Source organism: Canis lupus, chromosome 15, assembly GCF_011100685.1.
Source record: "Canis lupus familiaris isolate Mischka breed German Shepherd chromosome 15, alternate assembly UU_Cfam_GSD_1.0, whole genome shotgun sequence".
Classification (NCBI taxonomy): domain Eukaryota; kingdom Metazoa; phylum Chordata; class Mammalia; order Carnivora; family Canidae; genus Canis; species Canis lupus.
The window spans coordinates 14,184,844-14,207,122 of NC_049236.1; the positions used below are offsets into that span (position 1 = coordinate 14,184,844).

General features: G+C 47.0%; 2 protein-coding genes and 1 long non-coding RNA gene across 8 annotated transcripts in view; 1 reads left to right on the plus strand and 2 right to left on the minus strand.

The window, feature by feature from the left end:
* The first annotated feature begins 41 nt into the window (after positions 1–41).
* LRRC41 (leucine rich repeat containing 41) lies at positions 42–18,540 on the plus strand. Of its 2 annotated transcripts, none has more exons than XM_038558166.1 (10): positions 42–522; positions 4,311–4,397; positions 5,080–5,150; positions 11,910–13,053; positions 15,595–15,855; positions 16,405–16,569; positions 16,662–16,760; positions 17,304–17,426; positions 17,651–17,726; positions 17,827–18,540. In XM_038558166.1, exons 1-10 carry the CDS (start codon positions 324–326, stop codon positions 18,044–18,046), a joined length of 2,445 nt encoding a protein of 814 aa, XP_038414094.1. In that variant the 5' UTR covers positions 42–323; the 3' UTR covers positions 18,047–18,540. The 2 variants fall into 2 exon arrangements, with proteins under 2 accessions (XP_038414094.1, XP_038414095.1); XM_038558167.1 differs by lacking the exon at positions 42–522 and adding an exon at positions 2,182–2,612.
* LOC106559767 lies at positions 8,109–18,073 on the minus strand. Of its 2 annotated transcripts, none has more exons than XR_005370273.1 (3): positions 16,983–18,073; positions 11,763–15,431; positions 8,109–8,281 (listed from the first exon to the last, which is right to left on the minus strand). It is a non-coding gene; the product is annotated as an uncharacterized LOC106559767 (long non-coding RNA). The 2 variants fall into 2 exon arrangements; XR_005370274.1 differs by having other exon boundaries at positions 8,109–8,284.
* RAD54L (RAD54 like) overlaps positions 18,466–22,279 on the minus strand; it is a 28,558-nt gene continuing 24,744 nt past the window's right edge. For all 4 annotated transcript variants that reach the window (XM_038558168.1, XM_038558169.1, XM_038558170.1 and 1 more), the window contains 3 exons: positions 21,896–22,075; positions 18,962–19,125; positions 18,466–18,869 (listed from right to left, as the gene is read on the minus strand). In XM_038558168.1, the coding sequence (XP_038414096.1) occupies positions 18,659–18,869; positions 18,962–19,125; positions 21,896–22,075 (555 nt within the window). In that variant the 3' untranslated portion in view covers positions 18,466–18,658. The remainder of the gene's footprint in view (positions 18,870–18,961; positions 19,126–21,895; positions 22,076–22,279) is intronic.

A 22,279-nucleotide genomic window follows, 5' to 3' on the forward strand; every position in this document is an offset into this window, starting at 1 on the left:
CAGACTCGTCGTAGTCGCGAACACACGCTCGGATTGGCATCTACTACCGTCCATACGCAGGGGATGGGGGGAGCTGGTATTTGCACCTGAGGAGGATTTGCTAAGAAATATCCCCTTCATGGCGCCGGGGCCAACTACGTCGATCTCCGAATTAATTTAAGATTTTGGCTCCTAAGAGACTTGGGAAGAATTCGGATTTATTCGGTGTTCCTTTAGCGCAGTTCCCAGTATTACCCACATCGCTGATGAAACCGTCCTAACTGCTGACCTTTTCAAGATGGCGGCCCGCGGGCGCCACTCTCGGGCTCGCGCACCTCCCCAAGATGGCGGCGCCCGAGGCCTGGCGCGCCCGGAGTTGCTGGTTCTGTGAGGTAGCGGCGGCAACGACCATGGAGGCCACGTCCCGGGAGGCGGCGCCAGCGAAGAGCTCGGCCTCGGGCCCCAGCGCTCCCCCCGCCCTGTTCGAGCTGTGCGGGCGGGCGGTGAGCGCCCATATGGGGGTTCTGGAGAGCGGGGTGTGGGGTAAGTCGCGGGGTGAGGGGCTACCTCTGGCAACGAGCGGAGGCGGCCCAGCGGCCGGGGGGCACGGGGGGCGAGGCCGGGAGGCCTGGGGCAAGGCCCAGCCCGGGGCACTAGAAGCCACACCGTCGGGTCGGAACATGAATTCCGTGACTGACCGGGCTGTGCAGAGTAAAGGCGGGGAGCAAATCGGCAGGTGGAGCCGCGCCGCGGCCTGGCTGGGGGGCGCGGGGGGCGAGGCCAGGAGGCCCGGTCTGGGGCCAGACGGGCAGGGCCCGGGCGGCAGAAGCTGGAATGACGGGCCGGCCGTGGGCACCGAACTGACGCTCGGGGCCAGCGGGGCTGCGGAGTCTCGGATGCCGAACCGACGGCCAGGGATGGCCCTGCCGCTCGGGGGCGGGGGCCGAGGTTGGGAGTCCCGGCCTAGGGCGAGGAGGCCAGGCCCCGGGCCACCTAGCCTGACTGACGCGCGGGGCCTCCCGCGTCTGCTTGACAGACCGCGGGTGCCGAGCCTCGGGAGGGCAGGCTGATGGGCGAAGGCAGCCCGGAGGATGGGCGAGCGAGGGGCCGGGGAGAGGCCAGAAGGCTTGGAGCGCCGCGGCCTGTCCGACGACCCAGGCTTGAAGGGAGCGCACTGACGACCGGGGCCTCGGGTGCCAAACTGCTTGAGCGCCCGACTGACGGGCAGAGCAGCGAGCGCCGGAGGCCACTCGGATGGGCCTGCGCGGAGGAAGGGCCCCGAGCGGGGAAGGGAGGCCGGAGCGGGTCCAGCAATCGAGGGAGGCTCGAATGAAGGACAGGCGGGAAGGGCCAGGGAGGCCCCCCCGATCCCGGCGAGGAGGGGGCGCGTCGCGGCGAGGAAGCCTTGGGCTGAGTGGGAGCGACAGGAGGCCCCGGCCTGAGCTGCCGGGACGGTCGGGCCGGGGCTGAGCGGCAGAGGCGGGCCCGCGGCGCTGGGCGGAGGGGCCCGGCGGGACAAACTGACGGGTCGGGCCGGGCCGGTGGGCCTGGGAGTAGGGCGGGCGGCGCCGGCCAGGTAGCGCCGGAGAGGAGGCCCGCAGCCGACGGGCACGCGGAGGCCGGGCTTTGGGGTGGGCGCCCCTGGACCCAGACTGGCAGCTGATGAGAAAAACTCGAGTTGGCCTTGTGAACCCTGATGGTGAGAGTGAAAGAGGAGAGCGAAGGCTCTGGGTGGGGAGGGGAGGGGGGGTAGGCCTGCCCGCACAGGGGATGAGGGCTGAGGGCGGCCTTGGGCCTGACAGACTGGTGGTGGAGGGGGTGGGGTCCGAAGTTGGGTGAGGAGATCCAGGCCAGGCCTAGGGCCCAGAGAAGGGGGAAGGAGTGGCAGGAGAGGAGGCCTCAGGCCGTGAGGGGGTGGGGTTCTGAAGAAGGCCTCGGGAGTGGTGGTAGTGTCTTGCCAGGAGGAAGGCCCTGGTAAGGTCAGGTTGAGGGCTTGAGATCCTGGGATTGGGGGCATTGGGGGGGTTGCACCTGGGGAGGTGGCTGTGAAGAAAAGGCCCTGGAGTTTGGGGGGTTGGGCCTCCAGGAATAAGCCCGGAGACTCTGGAGACTGGCTAAAGAAGGCCCAGGGATGCGGGAAGGCCCTTGGTGAGGTGGGGGTGGGGCGCTGGTCCTAAAGAGGCCCAAGTGTCTTCCTGTAGTGGGAAAGACTGTTAGAAGTCCTCAAGCTGGTAGGGGGAGGGGATTGTGGAGGCCCTATGCCAACAGCTGAGAGAAGAAGGGTCAGACTGACCCATGGGGAATAGGAGAAGCCTCAGTGGAGCTGGGCAGGGGGCTCTGGAAAGTCCTGGGAAGTGGAAGAAGGCAGAGAAGACTGGCTGTGTCAGCCTGGAACTTCTAGGATGCTAAACTTGGCTAGGAGGGAAGAGGACTGGGTGAGGAGGCCTGGAGTAGAGAAGAGGAAGCATTAAAGGTATAGGCTGGAAAGACGGAAGAGCCTTGCTTAAGAAGAATGGAGAAAAGAAGAGTGTGAATAACAGGGGATGAGAATCCCCAGTGGCTGTGAGAGAAAATGGCTAAACAGAGCAGATTGGAGGGGCAGAGGAGAAAGAGCTCCTATGGGCCTTGCCCAGGTAAACACACAGAAAAAGCTGAATCAAGGTAGGCCTCTTAGGAGAGCCAAGTAATAGGCCTGCTGAGAAGCGCTGTTTTGGAGGAAGGTCCCTGTGTGGGCTAACAGCCAAGAAAGGCTTCCTGGAGGCAGAGGACTAGGGTTGCTTTGTGTAGCGAGAGAGAAGGGTAAAGTGAGTAGAAGCAGCAGGAAGGGACACAACGAGGAAACAAGTAGAATCGGTATGTTGTACCTTGAATGCCAGGATATGGAGCTTGGACTTCATCTTGAATGCAGTAGGGGGCCTGCCTACGTTAATGTAGTAGCTTAGGGAATTAATACTTTCATTCAGGAGGTACATCGAGTACTATGTACAAAGAATCATACTAGACTCTTGGACATCAAAATCCAAATATTCTACAAGTAAAGAGAAAGGGAGATCATAGAAACAAAGTTTTGAAAGATTTTCCTTAGAGTTAGTATACTCTAAGATTTTAGACTTGTTCTTGACAGGACAGAGGCTATTGACAGGATAAGAATAATAATAGACAGACGCCTGGGTGGGTTAGTGGTTGAGCTTCTGCCTTCAGCTCAGGTTGTGATCCCGGAGTTCCAGGATCGAGTCCCACATCGGGCTCCCTGCATGGAGCCTGCTTCTCCCTCTGCCTGTGTCTCTGCCTCTCTCTCTCTCTCTGTGTCTCTCATGAATAAATAAATAAAATATTAAAAAAAAAATAATAGACAACATTTAGTGAGCTTATTAGAGCCAGGCATGGTCTTAAAAAGATTACAAGCATGAAAAAAAAAAAAAGATTACAAGCATGATCTTCTTTAATTTTTATAACAATATTATGCGGTAGTTATTATTACCTCCATTTTAAAATTGAGGAAACCAAGTCTTAAAGATATTAATTTGCCCAAGGATTCATGATTAACTAAGTAATAGAATCAGAGTTTCCCCCAGTTTTGTCTAACTCTAGAGACTAAACCATTTAGCCACAATACTATAAAGTCTCTCAAATCTAGACATCAGCAAGAGCAAGTTGTTCTTATGATATGTTGAATTTAGAGTTAGGGCCTAGTTATTTCTATCGTTCATAGGAAAGTACTAGTTCAGGATATAGTAGGGGCCCAAAGAATGGGAGTTGCCAGCCTGGAAGAGTGGGACGGGAATTCAGGAAAGGCTTAATGAAGGGCACATGATACTTGAAAGATGAGTAGTTGATGTGCTGAAAATGGCAAGGACATTCCTGGTAGAGAGCAGCATGACAAAGGTACAGAGGCAGAAAGCAGTGTAACATGTTAGGTTAGTGAAAAAATTAGTTTAGTATGGCTGAAGGAGAGGAGGCAAAGCGCAGAGCTGGAGAATTAGTTGGGCCCAGATTATGTTGGAGATTTTTATTACCCATATTCAGTAGGAATGGTGTTAAATGCAGAATGGTTCATTATGCTGGGCAGAAGTGAACTGACCACCTCCTCAATGAGCATATCATCCTGCCTTATTATCTCACCCTTGAAGATGTGCATGCCCCTGAAATTCCAGCTGCCAACTAAGTGGCTGAAGATAAGTAGACTAGAGTTTGAATTAGACTTAGGTTAACTTCTACGGGATTTATTTGCCAAATGAGAAGTCTGCCCTTCTTTTTTCCTTTCCAATAGGGTAAATAATGCTTGGAACCCTGGGAGAAAAAAAGTAAATTTTGTGTTTTGGTTTTTGTAGCCCTCCCAGGCCCAATACTCCAAAGCATCTTACCTCTGCTCAATATATATTACTTGGAGAGGATTGAGGAAACTGCCCTCAAGAAAGGTGAGTGTCTCTCTCTCTCTCTTTCTCAGTCAGTGACTGTAAGCAAGGCACCATGATGTTCTTCAGGTAAATATTACACCTGATACCTGTGTAGAACTTTGTGCTTTTCAAAAAATTCCCTCATACTGACTTTCTTAGGTTATTCCTCACAGTGTCCAGTGAAACACAAAGCAAGTAAATGATTCCAGTTATACTAATAAAATTGAAACCACAGGCACACCACATGAATAACTAAGCTGGCTTAGCTAGACTGAAACCTAGATCTTCTGAATCTTAGTTTTTCTATTTTACCTTGCTGTCTTCCAGACCCCTCATTGTACAGATCTGTTAACAGCTAACATTTATCTACCTAATCCCGATGTGCCAAGTGCTGTCCTAGACACTTCACCTGGAGAAACTCATTTAAACTTTCTAACAACTTTATGAAATAGCTATTATTAACTACATTTTACAGATAAGGAAACTGAGGTACAGAAAAAATAAGTAAACTTGCCCAAGATCACACAGCTAGAATGTGGTTTGCTGATATTTAAACCCAGGCAGTCTATCTGTAGAGCCAGTGTTCTTTACTGGCCTGCCATATCGCTCCTGTGAACCCAGAGAAAGACAGCATTAAAGGCTAATGTGCGACATTCGTGGTGGCCAAAGAGCAGCCAAGTAAATGTGATATTTCTCCCCACAGGCCTCTCCACTCAGGCCATCTGGCGCCGACTATGGGATGAACTGATGAAGACAAGGCCTTCCAGTTTGGAAGTAAGTGAAGGCACCAGGGAGAACTCTGGCTTGACCCTGCACAGTGAAAGCAGGAGTAGCTTACAGACGCAAACTGGGGACTGGGAAAGTGCAGGACCAGGGGTGGCGTGACTTTGGGAGGAGGGCTCTGATGGCTTGTCACCAGGTTCTTTCCATTTGGCATTTGTCACTGACTTGCTTGCTCACCATGTTTGCGGGTAACACAAAACAGGGAAGGGTAGTGATCACAATGGATGGCAGAACCAAGACTCATAGTGGTCAAACCTACCAAGATGCAAATTAACAGAATAAACCAATTCTTCACTTGAATCTAAAAAATTCTAATTGCATGACCTTAGGGTAGGAGGTGCAGGGGGTCTGGCTTACCAGCAACTTGTATGAGAAAGATTAAGGTGGTTTAGTCAGTAGTGTGCTAAAGCCACTCATATAATGACTCTACTCTAAGCTGTGTGAATTAATCTAACTATAAGCTAAAGGACTATGGGGATAATAGACCGGCCTGGCTCTGCAGTTGGCAGGCTACCCCTGGAGTATGGAGAAAGAAGCCAAGGCCATATCACATGAGTCACATTTGGAAGACTGGAGATGTTTTTCCTGAAAAAGAGAAGACCTGGGGAACATGAACTGTCTTGAAATATTTGAATGATTCTCACATAAAAAAGGAATTAATAGACTTGTTCTGGTAGAAGCTAAAAGAATAAATTTCTGCTAAACCGAACGTAGAACTTTTTTTTTTTTTAAGATTTTATTTATTCATGAGAGACACAGAGAGAGAAGCAGAGACACAGGCAGAGGGAGGAGCAGGTTCCCCATGGAGAGCCCGATGTGGGACTCTATCCCAGCACCCTGGGATCACTACCGGAGCCAAAGGCAGACACTCAACCACTGAGCCACCCAGGCGCCCCCTGGATGTAGAACTTTTAAATTCTGAGCTTATTGGTGATGAAACAAGCTAATGCCAGAGGTAATAAGCTTCCCATCTTTAAATGTTCAAAAAGAGTCTAGATAACTACTTGACACAAGGGTAAAAGACTTTCAGCATTTTAAAAGAAGTCGGGCAAGATGACTTTTAGGGCTCCTATTAGTCCTAGATTCTATTATTCATTGGTTCAGATATAGCTCACTCTTACTTAAGTAGAATTTCTTTTGCTGCTCCTTATAGTGATAGGACAGACTGAGTTCAATAAACATTTACTAAACTTAACCACATACCAGGTCTTATGTTAGATATTGGAAGCACAGACATGGTCCCTTTCATGTTTAGCAAAGAAATCTGCAAACAAATACATTGTGCATGGTATAAGGATAAGTGGTTCAGTGACAGTAGCAAGGAGGTTGAGGGAGAAGGGAGCATGACAGTCTTTCCTGGGAAGTAGTATTTGAACTGGGCTTTAAATGGTGGATGAGGCCAAATGATAAGAAAACAAGTTCTTATCAGGAATTAGAGTCTTAATTTCTGGGGATGCACTGGGTTCAGTAACATTCAGCTCCATATCCTTCAGCTTTCCCATTTCTAGATCTGGACGTCACTCCTGAAGCTCAGTGTGATAATGCTAAGGCCCAAGAAAATCCTCAGGCAGCATGTACATGAATTGGGCCTTATGAGGAGGAGAAATGGATGCAAAATAGAAAACAGAAAGTTTCCTGAAACTTTTAAAGATGCATGAGATTCACTTTTTCCCAGTGTTTCCCAAATAATATGGTTGACTAACAGATGATGGAGATCATAAGGTCTTTCACATAGAGTAAGCTTTTTTCCCAATATTATCTCAAGCATCCTGGTAGTTTGTTATCTTTTTTTGTTCTGGAGCATTTCAGAACATTAAGGAAGCCCCAGGCTTGATGGCCTAACAGTCTCCCTAGACAGAGGTCCTTACTTGGATCATATGCATTCCAAAGGGTACTGCCTTCTGCTTCCCAGTTTTACATGACAGTAACCTTAACTTTGTAAATCAGAAACACTTACTGAGTGCCTGCTCAATTCCAGGTGCTGTTCTAGGTTCTAGGGATATAGTGGTAAACAAGATAGGGATAGCCCCTGATTGCTTATAAAGAAATATAATTTCAAACTGTGTAGTACTAGTGTATGTGTATTAAGAGATCTGTAGAATAAAATAAAATAATCTGTAGACAAAGCAATGGGGAAATGAAGGAGTATTCAATAAAGGATTCTCTAGTTATTAACTATTTGGAAAAGATAAAATTAGAGCCTCATTTTACAATATACTTAAATTATTTCTATATAGATTAAAGATTAAATTGTAAAAAGTAAAAGCACAGAACAACTAAAAAAAGAATAAAGGTGACTGATTATCTAACCTCAGGATGGAGAGTGTTAATTACTAAATTACACTTTTTAAAAAAAAAAAAGGTATGGACATATTTGGCCATATAAAATGCCAACACTGTAAACACAATTTAAAAGGTACATAAACTAAGAAAGAATGTTTGCAACACTATTTGTAAAACAAGAGGATAGAGGGAATGAGACAAAAGCAAACTATCCTAGTAGAATAAGTAAAGACGGGGCCAAGTCACAAAATATACAAAAATCTCCAATAAAGTGAAAAATACTCAACCTCAATAATTAAAAAATGGGAAAGTATATAACTCTTAAATTAGTAAAGCCTTGGTTTGTTTCAAAAGATAATTTCAGGAGTGGGTAAAACTTGCATTTTAATTTGTTATTGGTGGGAGCAAAAATGTTATGTAACTTTCTTGGTGGGCAGTCTGGTGATAATTATCAAGAATCTTAACAATAATTATTAATTATTAATTAATTATTAATTTAGAATCTTAAATATTAATTCTTTGGGAGTGCCTGGGTAGCTTAGTTGGTTAAGCATCCAATTCTTTTTTTTTTTTTTTTTAATTTTTTTTTTTTTTAATTTTTATTTATTTATGATAGTCACAGAGAGAGAGAGAGAGAGGCAAAGACACAGGCAGAGGGAGAAGCAGGCTCCATGCACCGGGAGCCCGATGCGGGACTCGATCCCGGGTCTCCAGGATCGCGCCCTGGGCCAAAGGCAGGCGCCAAACCGCTGCGCCACCCAGGGATCCCAAGCATCCAATTCTTGATCTCGGTGTCCTGAATTCAAGTCCCGTGTCCAGTCCCATGTCCAGCATGGAGCCTACTTAAAAAAAAAAAAAAGTTATATATGTACACTTATATTATTTGGGTAGAAATTCTATTTCTTAGAATTTATAGTATATAAAAATTGAGATACTCCTGAAGATTTCCAAGATGTTCATTATAGCAACTATTAAAAATCTAGAAACAAACTTATTCAGTAATGCAGGAATTATTAAGTATATAGTACATTCATATTTTCAACATATTAATAAAGTCATATTTTGAAAACATTTAAATATACCATGGTACAGTATTTTAAAAGCCCAGCATCTGAAACTGTTCAGAGTTGTCTCAACGTTATAAAAACAATTTTCTATAGCTATTCACATTTACATATACCCTCCAAAGAATTGGTTTACAGATTTTATCTTTCCAGAAACAGTATTTCTGTTATCAGAAAAATAGTGGACAATAGTTAATGAACATTTGCTCTTGTTTACAAGAAAATATTATTCCCTAGTTTGTACACACACTTCCTCCCCAACTATGCCTGAGCCACCAGCCTGTGGATGGGCCAAGGATTGTGTTGGTAGGTAAATGTCATTTCACCTCGGTGGTATCTCATTTCCCCTACTCTTGCCCAAAAGAACATGTTCAAATCACTTTGCATTCCCTGAGCAATACTGTACAAGCCCACGAAATGAGCGGCTTGGACTAGATCTCTTAGCTGTTTTTCAGCTTTGGAATTTTAGCAGAGATTCTTCTAAAAGGTGATGATGGAATAAAATGCAGTAATTACTGTTGATAATTGATTGAGATAGTTGTCATAACCAACTTTAGATACTCATTTAATCTTTACAACTCTATGATATAGGTAGGATATATTCCTCACTTTATAGGTGATGAAACTGAAGCAGAAAGAGGTGAGGTGGCTTGTCTGAGGTTATAGTTACTGATGGCAGACCCAGGACTCAACTTGAGGCATGTGGCTGTGGAGTGCATGCTCCTAACCACTATGTCCTGCTGGTCTCACTGCAGTTATTGTATCTGGGGTGTTCCAGTTTCAAATATTCTCACATTGTCTTCATCAACCAATGAAATGTGGGGGGGGGGGGAAACCACACTAATAGTTATCTAAACTACATGTTCCACATGCCTTATGGTCAGAAATAGCTACAGTATCTTGGTTCATATCTTTGTCCGTATTTTAGGCCCAGAATGTCTCACTTATGAAGTTGAAGCCTTGCTAGGTTACCTGCAAGTGTTTTCCAAGGCTGTGAGCTTGGGCCAGTAAATGTGTTAGCAAAGTGTTAGAGGTAGAATTCAGAAATACCCTCTCTGCTTCCATTTTTCCATTTGAGGCTGAGTGGAGATTTGGTTCCCAGGTATTTTTTCCTGGTCCCCCAATTCCCCCCCACCCCCGTTGCTAGTGAGAGAAGTCCCTCCCTCTTTTTGCTGCCATGCAGTTAGTTCAAACATGAAGAAGTCATTCCTAATTATTACCACAGCAGGCAGCGTCATGGGGAATAGGCAGGGCAAAGGGAATGACACTTCTGCTGAGAACAATGGGAGCCCAACTCCTGCCAAAAACCTCAGACATAAATTGAGGTCCACTCAGGTATGAGGGAGTGCATAGAGGAAGGTTAAGTACCAGAGAAGTGCCTTTTAATCTTGGGGAACCTCAGGCTCCTGCTACCATTTGCTTCAGGCTAAACAAGCACCCTGCATAACAGGCTCTGCCTCCATCAAGTCCATTTCATATTGCCCATCTGGACTAATTATTAGCAGGAGCAGAAATAACATTTTGTATTTTAGTTTATGAAGTGCTTTCACTTGCACTCATTTGATGTTCACAACAAACCTGTGAAGTGATATTATCCACATTTTATAGATGAAGAAAGGTCTAGATAGTGGCAGAGATGACATCTGTATCAGTTAACAGACTTTCTCCTGTACCTGAGAGAATGGAAACTTAAGGACGTCTCTGCCCTTTTGTGGTGGTAGGATGGGGGTGGAGGCAGTAATTGCTAACCTTCTCTATACATCAGAATCATCTGGAGGTGGTTTAAAAAATAAAGGTGCATGGGCCTTACTGCAGATGTAACATAGAGAACCCTCAAGTCTGGATACCTGGCATATGAATTTTCAAAAAAGAAAAGCTCCACAGTCCGTTCTGATTTGCACCAAAGGTTGAGAAACACTTGCATTCAGAGTTCTTCTAAATGTACTGGAATAGTCTGATGAAGTCTCATGCATCAAAGCCAATAACTACTGCCTGGAGAAAACCAAAGATTTGGACCCTGATCTCCAGGAATTTTTAATCTGGTTGGGATAAAACACGTACACAGAGACTCGACACCCTAAAGACAGGTCTACCAATGTTTAAGACCTGAGTCAGAGTATCTGAGGAGTCCCACAAGAGGCAGAGCAGAAAGAGGCTCACGGAGAGAGGCTGAAATGAACAGCCTCAACAATAGTGAAAGGTTAGTAGGTCCTCTTAGGAAGCCGGCAATGAACAGCATTTCTGGCAGATGTAGGAAAGGGCAGAGGAGGCACGTTTGGGTCAGTGTGGTGACCAGTTTGGCTGGAGCATAGCATTCACGTGAGCAAGATGTGGGAGATAAAGCTGCTCAAATAGAGGTCATTTTGTACAGGGCTTTCCCTGCCAGGCTGAGGAACTTCAGATTGCCCCTCAGTAGTGGATAGATATGGGGGTGGTGGGCACTAAAGCAGAATGTAATCAGACAGGTTTTACAAAGATTGAGTCCAGTGGATTTGTGCAAAAGTTTGGGAAGGGGAAAATGAGATAGAGGAACAATCTGGAAACTAATGAAGTGGTCAGGTGTGAGGTGATAACGGTCCAAACAAAGGTGGTAATGGTAAGAATGGAAGGTTGGGACCAGGTTCTAGAAACAGACATGGAAGAAGTTACGGGATTGTTTCATCAGCACTAAAGCAAAAGCATCTCTGGAACCAAATTTCCTGAGTTCGGTCTTTTTTTTTTTTTTAATTTTATTTATTTATGATAGTCACAGAGAGAGGGAGAGAGAGAGAGAGAGAGAGAGAGGCAGAGACACAGGCAGAGGGAGAAGCAGGCTCCATGCACCGGGAGCCCGACGTGGGATTCGATCCCGGGTCTCCAGGATCGCGCCCTGGGCCAAAGGCAGGCGCCAAACCGCTGCACCACCCAGGGATCCCCTGAGTTCGGTCTTGATTCTACCACTTATCTGTATAACCACAGGCAGTAACCACCTTTGTGCCTCGTTTCTCCTGCCTATAAAATGGGGCTAATAGGGACGCCTGGGTGGCTCAGCAGTTGAGTGTCTACCGTCAGCTCAGGGCATGATCCCGGGGTCTGGGGATTGAGTCCCGCGTCAGGCTCCCCACAAGGAGCTTGCTTCTCCCTCTGCTGTGTGTCTCTCATGAATGAATGAATGAATGAATGAATGAATGAATGAAAGAAAGAAAGAAAGAAAGAAAGAAAGAAAGAAAGAAAGAAAGAAAGAAAGAAAGAAAATGGGGCTAATAGTAACACATACCTCAAAGATGGGAAGATTAAATGAATTTGTATAAATTAGAATGTTGCCTGGCTCAGCAAATAGCTATTGGAAGGAACCCAGGATGATGATGGTTCAACAGGTAGCGCTCTTAGTATCACAGCTGTCTGGCATGTTCTCTACTTTCAGAGTGTGACCTGTTGGCGAGCCAAGTTTATGGAGGCCTTTTTTTCCCATGTTCTACGTGGGACCATTGATGTGTCTTCTGACAGGCGTCTCTGTGACCAGCGCTTCTCACCTCTTCTGCATAGCTCCCGCCATGTCCGGCAGCTCACCATCTGCAATATGCTGCAGGGTGCAACTGAGCTGGTGGCTGAGCCCAACCGCAGGGTTCTGGAGACCCTGGCCAGTTCCCTGCACACCCTCAAGTTCCGCCACCTGCTGTTCTCTGATGTGGCTGCTCAGCAGTCACTTCGGCAGCTGCTGCATCAGCTTATTCACCACGGGGCTGTCAGCCAGGTGTCGCTGTACTCCTGGCCTGTGCCTGAGTCAGCCCTTTTCATCCTTATCCTCACCATGAGTGCTGGCTTCTGGCAGCCAGGCCCTGGTGGTCCACCTTGCCGCCTCTGTGGAGAGGCCTCCCGAGGCCGGGCCCCATCCCGAGATGAAGGGTCCCTCCTACTGGGCTCACGCCGGCCTCGCAGGGATGCTGCTGAGCGATGTGCTGCAGCCCTCATGGCATCCCGGCGGAAGAGTGAAGCCAAGCAGACAGCCAGAGCTGCACCCACCACCCGGGTAACACGCCGGAGCACACAAGAGAGCCTGACAGCAGGTGGGACAGACCCTAAGAGGGATCTGCACCCTCCAGCAACCTCCTACGAGGCTCCTGGCACCAAGCAACCACCCTCTGCTCCAGCCACCACCTCCTCTGCCTCTGCCTCCTCTTCCACATCCTCATCCAAACGGGCTCCAGCTAGCTCAGCCCCACAGTCTAAGCCGCTAAAGCGTTTTAAGCGAGCTGCAGGGAAGAAGGGTCCTCGCACCCGTCAGGGGTCCGGTGCAGAGTCTGAAGACCTGTATGACTTTGTTTTTATTGTGGCTGGTGAGAAGGAGGATGGGGAAGAGATGGAGATCGGGGAAGTGGCTTGTGGAGCTTTGGATGGATCAGATCCCAGCTGCCTGGGGCTTCCAGCACTGGAGGCCTCCCAGCGATTCCGCAGCATTTCCACCTTGGAGCTATTCACAGTTCCGCTCTCCACAGAGGCGGCTCTGACACTGTGCCACCTGCTGAGCTCCTGGGTGTCTCTGGAGAGCCTCACACTCTCCTATAATGGTGAGTGCCCTGCAGGGGCAGGGATGGGTCTCACAGCAGCACCAGTTGTGTGCCCAGTCCTGTGAAGGGGAATAGGGAGTATGATCAGGAAGCTGCAGATGAGGCCCTGCCGCTTCACAGCAGGGCAGAAAGCACATACTTGAAGTAGGGGCAGACTTAGTCCTGGGGAAGAACATGAGGTCTGTAGGCTTGATTTACAGTTATAAACAGGGGTTCCTGAGAGGCAGTGAAAACCTGAAGAGTGGGTACATTTTAGCAATGGTAAGCAATCCATGGGCAGGTGGGAACAATATAGTATATGCAAGCCCCCCCCCCCAATCCTATCAAACCATCTGTACAAAGTGTGTGTACATTTTTTATCAGACCAGCAACCTGTGAAGGAGTTCTCAGTTCTTACCTACCTGGCTGCGCCCAGCTAGGCAAATTTCAACTCTGGGTAAATCCACCAATCTACCCAGGTTGCTGAGCACAGATGGAGAAAATCACACAACTGTGCCAACTGGTGCTACTACACATACATTCAGTCATCAACCTTATATGAATCCTGTGTTTGCAACATTAATTCCCGTTCCTCTTATTTCTAAATGTTTCCCTCTTTCTCAGATGACTACCTCCTGCTTCAGAGAAAGCCATCACATGAACTTCAGCTTATTGTTACCAACCTATTAATTCTATGTCTACACTCCTTTCCTCTTCCACAATAGTAGAGATGGCCATCCTAACCAAGACTAACTCTTTTACCTATGCTCTGGATCCATACCGTCTTACCTTAGGAAAGCTTGTTTCTCAAATGCTAAAGAACTTTTATATACTGCCTATGTGTCTGGCATAATTTAAGTATTCTATTAATTGAATCTTTACAACAACCTAAGAGGTCAAGTGGCTTGCCGAGGATAACCTCACTAGTAAGTTGTAGAGCCAGGATTCAAACCCAATCGGATTCCAGGATTCCAAGATTTTAAATCACTACTTAATGCTGCCTTCCTTCTCCAGTGAGATGCTAATACATACTTTTCAGTCCTCTTTTATTCTCGGTGGCATTTGCTGCTATGACGCAGTCTTCATGAAATACTCTCATTTCCATTACCTCAAAATCTTTCTTATCCCCCTTTGAAGATTACTTCTCTTATCAATGTTCAGAGTTTCTGCCATTTTACATTCTTCCTGATAGTTTTGTCCATTCCCTTGCTTTAAAAGCCAACTATGCTGCAGACTTCCCTATCTATGACACTGACCCAGATCTTTATCATAAACTCCAGAACCATTTTAGCTGGCTGATTACTAGATATCACTTCATAAACCACAGCTCCCCAACCTGAATGCATCTTCTCCTCCCCATGCTGATCCTCCTCCTATCAGTGACATCACAGCTCTCAGCTGCTCAGAAGACAGCTGGGTTCTTTCTTTTGCACATCTGTTTTTAAGAAATCTCAAATCTATCTCTTTAATACCTCTCCAGATCTTTAATTCAAGCTACCATTACTACTTATTTGTATTCATCATTTCAACAGTTCCTGACTCCATACTCACCATATAATTCACTGTCTACACTGTAGCATTTTTTAAGTGCAAAGAGCATTCATTTATTCACTCAAAAACCCTTCATTGGTTTCCTGTCACCATACTTAATATTCTTACAGGTCATTCATGTTCTCACCTCTGCTTACCTTTGTAGAGGCATCTTGAACAACCCCCCACCCCCTGTACTTTACACACAAGTCACATTACTTTTCAGTTCTTGAAACCTGTCACCTTCTTCCTTCAGGCCTTTATATATACGGAGTTCTCCCTGCCAGTCACTCCTCTCCCTCCTTTTAGCCTGTCTCCTTTGTGTTCTTTGGGACTCCACTGGAAAGATTTTACTGATAGAAACCGGACTGGGTACCAAGTACCCATCCTTTGTGCTTCCACAATACTCATACTTCCCCAGTTCCCTTCACACATTTTTGTTCATCAGGCTACACAAGCAGGAGTAAGATCTGTTCACCGTCTAGCAAAAACTGTATTTACTGGGTGCTGGTGAGGTTTTACGGAAGGAATGAATCCACAGGAACTTGCTCAGTCCAAGGGGAGATATTTGCTTTGTGGCCTTAAGCCTCTCCAACCCTTCTGTGAGATGGTTGTCCTTTTTTGGTCTATTCCCCACCCAGTTAATCCTTTAAAGTATTGCCTACTGGGTCATTGTCACTCCCCTGCTTAGATTTCACGAGTTCATTGTGACCTATAAGAGTCCAGAGACTGCTGCTGCCCTCTGGGCCTGGGCCTGTCATTCAGCTGGCAGCACAAGATGCCCCACCATGTCCTATCTTGTTTTGTGACTGCCCTTACTGATGCTTGAGGGCATGGCCCAGTATAGTAGACATCAGTTTGCTGGTTACCTGAGGAAAAAGCAAGACAATGGATGAATAGTTGAGATAAATGATTTTAAATAAGCTGATCTAAAACTCAAGAAACTTATCAACATAAATATTTGGAGTGGTCTCTGAATGTTACTCCTGCTGACACTCCCACATGACTGATCTAACTTCTTTCCTGCTATAGGCCTGGGCTCTAACATCTTCCGCCTGCTGGACAGTCTGCGGGCCCTGTCAGGCCAGGCTGGATGCCGCCTCCGTGCCCTGCATCTCAGTGATCTGTTCTCACCACTGCCCATCCTGGAGCTGACACGTGCCATTGTGCGAGCCCTGCCCCTACTGCGGGTCCTCTCTATTCGTGTTGATCACCCCAGCCAGAGGGACAACCCTGCTGTACCAGGGAATGCAGGGCCCACTAGCCACATAATTGGAGATGAGGAGATACCAGGTGAAGCACTGCATATGTGTGTGTGTGTGTGTGTGTGTGTGTGTGTGTCCACACAAATGTGCAGGTGCAGTTGTGTGGAGAAGGTAGGAAGACCTCTAGTCCAGGCCTGGCACCACTCATTCCTTAAAGAGGGAATGAAACCCATTCCCTCTTTAGAGCCTGTTATTCAAAGATAACCATGGGCTGGAGAGGGCCCAACCACTATAAGCCCAGTAGGAAGTGACCATGGTAGATCAGTTTCTAGTAAAGTGGTGTAGGTACCTCTTCTGTATATTCCCTTAGATCCAGTATGTTTCCTATGTCACTACTCTGCACACTCATATTTGCTTAGTCTTCCTGAACTAAAGGCTACAGCAGGGCAAAGACTAAATCTCCTATTTAGTGCTTTGCTCCCAGAACCTAGCATAGTACCTAATGTGGAGTACACACTACACTCAATGACAAGTAGATGAATGAGATTTTTTTAGTGAATCTCTAAAGGACAGGATGGGACCTGCTGCGGGAGAAGAGGGATGGCCAGCTAGAATCTTTCCTCCCTACTATATCCAGAAAACTGCCTGGAACAGCTGGAGATGGGATTTCCACGGGGAGCCCAACCAGCCCCACTGCTCTGCTCTGTACTGAAGGCCTCAGGTTCTCTGCAGCAGCTGTCTCTGGATAGTGCCACCTTTGCCTCTCCCCAAGATTTTGGGCTTGTGTTACAGACACTCAAAGGTAGGACCCAGCTGAAATGGTAAAGGGAGGGTAGGAGACCTCCATACTGTTCTTCAGGAAAGCTAAGGCACATGGCCTCTGCCCCCATGCAGAGTACAACCTAGCCCTGAAGAGGCTGAGCTTCCATGACATGAATCTGGCTGACTGTCAGAGCGAGGTGCTCTTTTTGCTACAGAATCTGACTCTTCAAGGTAAGTTCTTTATCCAGAACCTGGAGCATTCCTGGGTCTCCACTGCAGTTCTGCCACAGTCTCACTAAATGAGCAAGCCACTATTCTTTTCTTGCCCTTATGTCCTCACCTATAAAATGGGTTAGAGAACCTGCACAATCTTCTTTCTAAAAGGTCCCAAACTCCATTCTTCCTAAACATTGGAAGATTACTCACTTTTAAAGTGCCTCAAGTTTTTCTTACCTTTAAATAGCTGCAGAAATAATGGTGGTGGGAAGGATAAATACGCTGTTTGCCCCTAATCCCCACCCCTGTATAGAGGGAAAAGAGGTGAATGAAGAACTGTTCATGCAGAGAACCTCCCAATAGTGAATATCTGGGCTCAGTCTCTGTTTTGAATCTGATTAGTTCCAGTCTTCCTTGGGGTCTTAGACAAATTCCCTTTTCTGGGCTTCTATAAAATGTTCACCACCACCACCCCCTTGCTAGGGCCAACTGGGGTAGGATGGGTAGCACCAAATCCTAACGTTAGCCATCAGAATTTATTCTAATTTCTCTTGACAGAGATTACCTTCTCCTTCTGCCGTCTCTTTGAGAAGCGCCCGGCCCAATTTCTGCCTGAGATGGTTGCTGCTATGAAGGGCAACTCCACACTGAAGGGCCTCCGGCTGCCAGGGAACCGCCTGGGTGGGGGCAGGGCCCTGGGAAGGGACAGGGGGAAGGAGCCAATCCTTTGACTTAGAAACATAGTGGATGAAGGCACAGGCCTTCCCACTGGGGAACATGGGGGTTGGAATATTGTTGTGTGCTGAAGCTTCAGGAGGGTGGGCTTCTCCCTACCAGAACGGGGTTGGCATCCCCTTGTTCCCCTGTTCTTGGGTGGTTGTAGACATTTCTCCCCTTCTTCCCAGGGAATGCTGGCCTGCTGGCCCTGGCAGATGTTTTCTCAGAGGATTCATCCTCCTCTCTGTGTCAGCTGGACATCAGGTACATGGGGCTGGGGATGGGACAAGGGATGGAACTGCAGGGATATAGACTAGGGATTAATTATTTCCTAGGTGTGTCTAATCCATCTCACTCCTACCAGTTCCAACTGCATCAAGCCCGATGGCCTTCTGGAGTTCGCCAAGCGGCTGGAGCGCTGGGGCCGTGGAGCCTTTGGTCACCTGCGCCTCTTCCAGAACTGGCTGGACCAGGATGCAGTCACAGCCAGGGAAGCCATTCGGCGGCTCCGGGCCACTTGCCACGTGGTTAGCGACTCGTGGGACTCATCCCAGGCCTTCGCAGATTATGTCAGCACTATGTGATGGGGCCCATGCTTCACAGGCCCATGCTCAGTACCATCAGCTTGCAGGGGCTGAGACCTGGGTTGTGACATGGGCTGCCCAGAACTCCCAAACACCAGTTCTGTCTTTCTCTTTCTGCCACCTTTTTTTCTCTTTTTTCCTTCTTCCCTTGCACTGAGGTCCTGGAGGCCTTGATGGGACTCAGCAAAGGCATTTCCACAACTGGGTGTAGAGCCTTTGGGCCCCTTACCCCAGTACTCTGGGAACCTGGGCCAGGTTACAGTGCTCATCAGTCACTGGGGACAGCTCCCCTCCCCCTGCCTGAGGTTCCTGTTTTGCCTCCTCAAGCAGATACCCAGGCTTTAGAGAAGTTTAGGAGTGTCCATTACCAGGCCTCTTCTCCACTGGGCTTCTTACCATGCTGCTCCCAGGCCTCAGTCCCTTTCATACCTTTATTCCTTTCTTTTTTTTAACCAAAAAGGTTTTCTTATAAAATAAACTTTGGGCAAACATCATGCAGCCCTCCTTGATGATTTTTGTCCCAGAGAACAAAATTCAGTAGGGTCCTATAGGGCAAGGAGCCCCTTTTCCCTGTCTCTTTCCTCTGACTGCTACACCCAGACCAGCTGGTTATCAGCAGAGGCCCCGCTGCTCCTCATGGGAACGCTGGTGGAAGACGAACGTGATGGCAGTAGAGGCAGCATCCCAGGCAGCCTGGAGTACCTCATCCTTGAGCCCCCGCTTATCAGTGTTATGATTCCACTGAGCCAGGTCTGAAGTACAGTCAGAACCATCAGGGGGTGGCCGGACCTGGTGGTTGTTGACACAGCGGCGGCAGCGCAACCTAGGGGCAGAGGACAGAGTCGTGGTAACTACAGAGCCCATCTCTATGCTGTGCAGGGAGTTCAGAGGTAATGGCCAGTAAAGGCCACCTACCTGTCATGTGTGTCACTAAGGCTAGCCTCATCCAGGGTAAATAGCTCCTTCAACTCGCCCAGAGAGAAGTGCCGCTCCACATCCTGCTCTTCATCCACCACACAGCTGCTCAGTGCCTTCTTGTGGCTCTGGCGCTGAAAGATCTTCTCCTCAATGGTTCCTGCCTGGGATGGAGAGACCCAAGAACCCATGGCTAAGTCATCCCTGTACATAGGGTGCAGGAAAACCTAGTGTTTGAAACTACAGCCACCCAGGAGAAGGGGAAATAAAACTAAAAATCCTACAGCAGCACATCTGCTCTGCTGAGCCCATTTTCCCAGTCTGTCTGTTGGGAACATGACTTGTACATATCAGTTCCCCCAGGATATTTTCTGTACAAATGGGAGTGTTTCATGGCCTGGCTAAATTCCTTCAGAGTGAGCTGGGTTTGCAGCAGCTTCACCAGAGCTCCACACCAAGCCCAGGTCTCTCTCTCTCACTAAAAATCATTAGCATATCACAGGCCATGCCCTGTGCACGAGGATACAAAGAAGAATCAAAGATGATCCCTATTCCTGACCTCATAGGCTAGCTAGTGGGAGAGACATAAACTAACTGTATAATAATAGAAACCTATACAGGATAACCAAGGGCCCACAGAGGGATGGTAGGGGGAAAGAGTGTTGGAAAGCTTGAAAGATGATCCTTGAATTCAATTTTTAAAAATGAATACATGGTTTACAAGGGGAGAGAGAAGGGAAAACTCCTAGGTAGGCCCCACACAGGAACAAAGGAATAAGCCTGACCTACTAGAGGGCTGAGAACTTGAGCCTGTCTAGAGGATGGTGGGAATGTAGTCAGATTTGAGAAAGTCAGCAGAGGTCATACTGGAGAAATAGGAATGCCAGGCTGAAAGAGCTTGGTCTTGTCCTATAAGTGACAAAAAGCAAAATCAGAATTTTTCTCAAGTTCATTCTAGAAGCAGTATGTAAAGAACAGATTAAGACCAAAGGTAAAGAATTAGGAAGTTGCTGTAGTATCCAAGTGAGAGAGGGCTGTGACATTGGTATGGGACAGAGAGGAAAGTTGAAGAAATTTCCAGAAGGTAAAAATCAATAGTAATTTGTTGTTAGGAGACAGAGAAATTGTCCAGTAGGAGATACCCAGGTTTGGGTTGGCTGGATAATAGAGTCATTAAATGAAAAAATTCAGAAAGGAAATTAATTTAATCATCATGCATCCAAAGTATTCATAAGACACCCAAGCAGAAATGTACAACATGGGATGGAAATGTGGGTCTAGAACCCAGGTAAGAGATCCAGGCTAAAAATTTAGAGATCTGTCAATATAATGAGTGTATATAATCACAGAGATAGGAAAACCAGAGTGGAATTTCCAAAGCAAACAGAATTTTAAAGATTAGTGGTCAACAGTGTCAGATACTCAGAGGAAAAATATCAAGAGTTTCTTGTTTTGGCAATTAGGAAGCCAACAGTACATTCAAAAGCAGGCTGAATGGCATAAGTGGTCTGATAAGTGAGTGGAACGTGAGGAAGTGAAGTTAGTTTGTGAGCTTTGGAAAAATGTGACTGTGAAGAAATAGAAAGTAACCCAAAGTAGTGGCTACAACTGGACAGAAGATTAAGAAACTGTTTTAAGGTGAGCACTACTCGAGCATGCTTATAGACCTGGGGAAATAAAGGAAAATTTAACTAAGAAAGGAAAGGATGGGAAACAGTCTAGGGCAAGGCTAGAATGATAAGCCTCAAACAAAGAAGGAAATTATCTTCCTCTGAAATGGGAAGGGAAGAGCAGGTGTGGAGATTTACAAAAGAAAGGCTAGAAAATTCAAGCCTGGTAGCCTGCATTTTCTGTAAAGTAGAAGACAAGGTCTCTGCAAAAAAGAAATGAGAGACCCTAATGAGGGTTAGGTAAGAAACTTGAGGCAAGTGGTGAAGGCTTGAAGTGGCTGTTGAAAGAAACGAGATACAACCCAGCCCAAAATGGAACATGTGAATGTTGTAATAGTGATGATCTATACCTGCACATTTTATCTGGTGCAGAAGCTGAGAACAGCTGTAATTATCCAAGTGGAGAAGGTATTACGGAAAGAGTGGCTGAAAGGATACATAGTAGGAATCAAGCCAAACAGAAAGAGAAGTCAAGCCAGATTGGGGGGAGGTAGGGTACAAAGCACATTAGGTTGAAGCAGATAAAATGTGTATCTGGGTGGGTATGAGATGGGTGTGTCTCATGGGTATGAGAAAGTTGGAAGGATAGGAAGTGAGAATAGAATGATAGCTATTAAAGTTCTGGGTACTAGGTATAGTTTTGGTACTATTTAAGTTCTAGAGTATGGGCTTGGGAGTAGTTAAATGAGAGGTATTAGGAGGTCAAAGAAACATGAAGGGCAAGAGTGCTAGATAACTCCATGGTCCTTGAAGTCAAGATGATTTGGGAAAAAAATGAAGACTGGGCTGGCATCCAAAGTCATCAATGAATTAGGAAAACAGCATAGGATAGAGGACTATAACAAGGAAGAAAAGAGTAGTGAAGTCAGATAACATGAGCTTTAAAAGAGAACTATAGGTGGATGGTCTGAATGACAACACAGCACTTGGCTAATGCCAACACCACTTCTTAGCCCCATGGGACACAGGGACTGTTAAGAAGATTACAAGCCAAGTGGCCAGACAGAAATCAGGTATGAGGGAAAGCAGGTGGGAAGAGGCTGCAGGGGTTTGTTAACCATAGAACAGGTGTCCAGACGGCATAGTAAGGTTTTGAAGAAATGGGGTGGAAAGAGGAAGAAAGAACAGAATAAAGGACTGGCTAAGCCTATAGCCTGGCTACTGCTAGAGGCAGAGGGGCCAATAAGAGGCACTGAGAAAAACATAAGATGGTCCTGAAGATCTCATGACCCACTCCTACTATGACCACTGTCACCATCCTTACAGACAGCAGGCGATAGATATAGCAGGTCTTCTTTTGACCGTCACGCCAGACCCGGGCCATGGCTTGTTCATCATTGGCTGGGTTCCAGTCAGGGTCAAACATGACCAGTCGGTTAGCCCCGATGAGATTGAGGCCACAGCCTCCAGCTTTGCTGCTTAGCATGAAGACAAAATCAGGGCTCTGGAAAGAGAGGAAGCAAGAGAAGAAGAACCTCGTGCAGCCTGAACTAGAATCCTACTCAACCCAGCCGACTGTTCTCTCACACATCTGTATTCTTATGCTGTAAAGACCACTAATTTGTCTGCCTACTAATTTCCCCACCCCGCCATCACCAACCAACCTAACCCTGCCACACCCAGCAGAAAAGGAGGGGGAAAAAAGGAA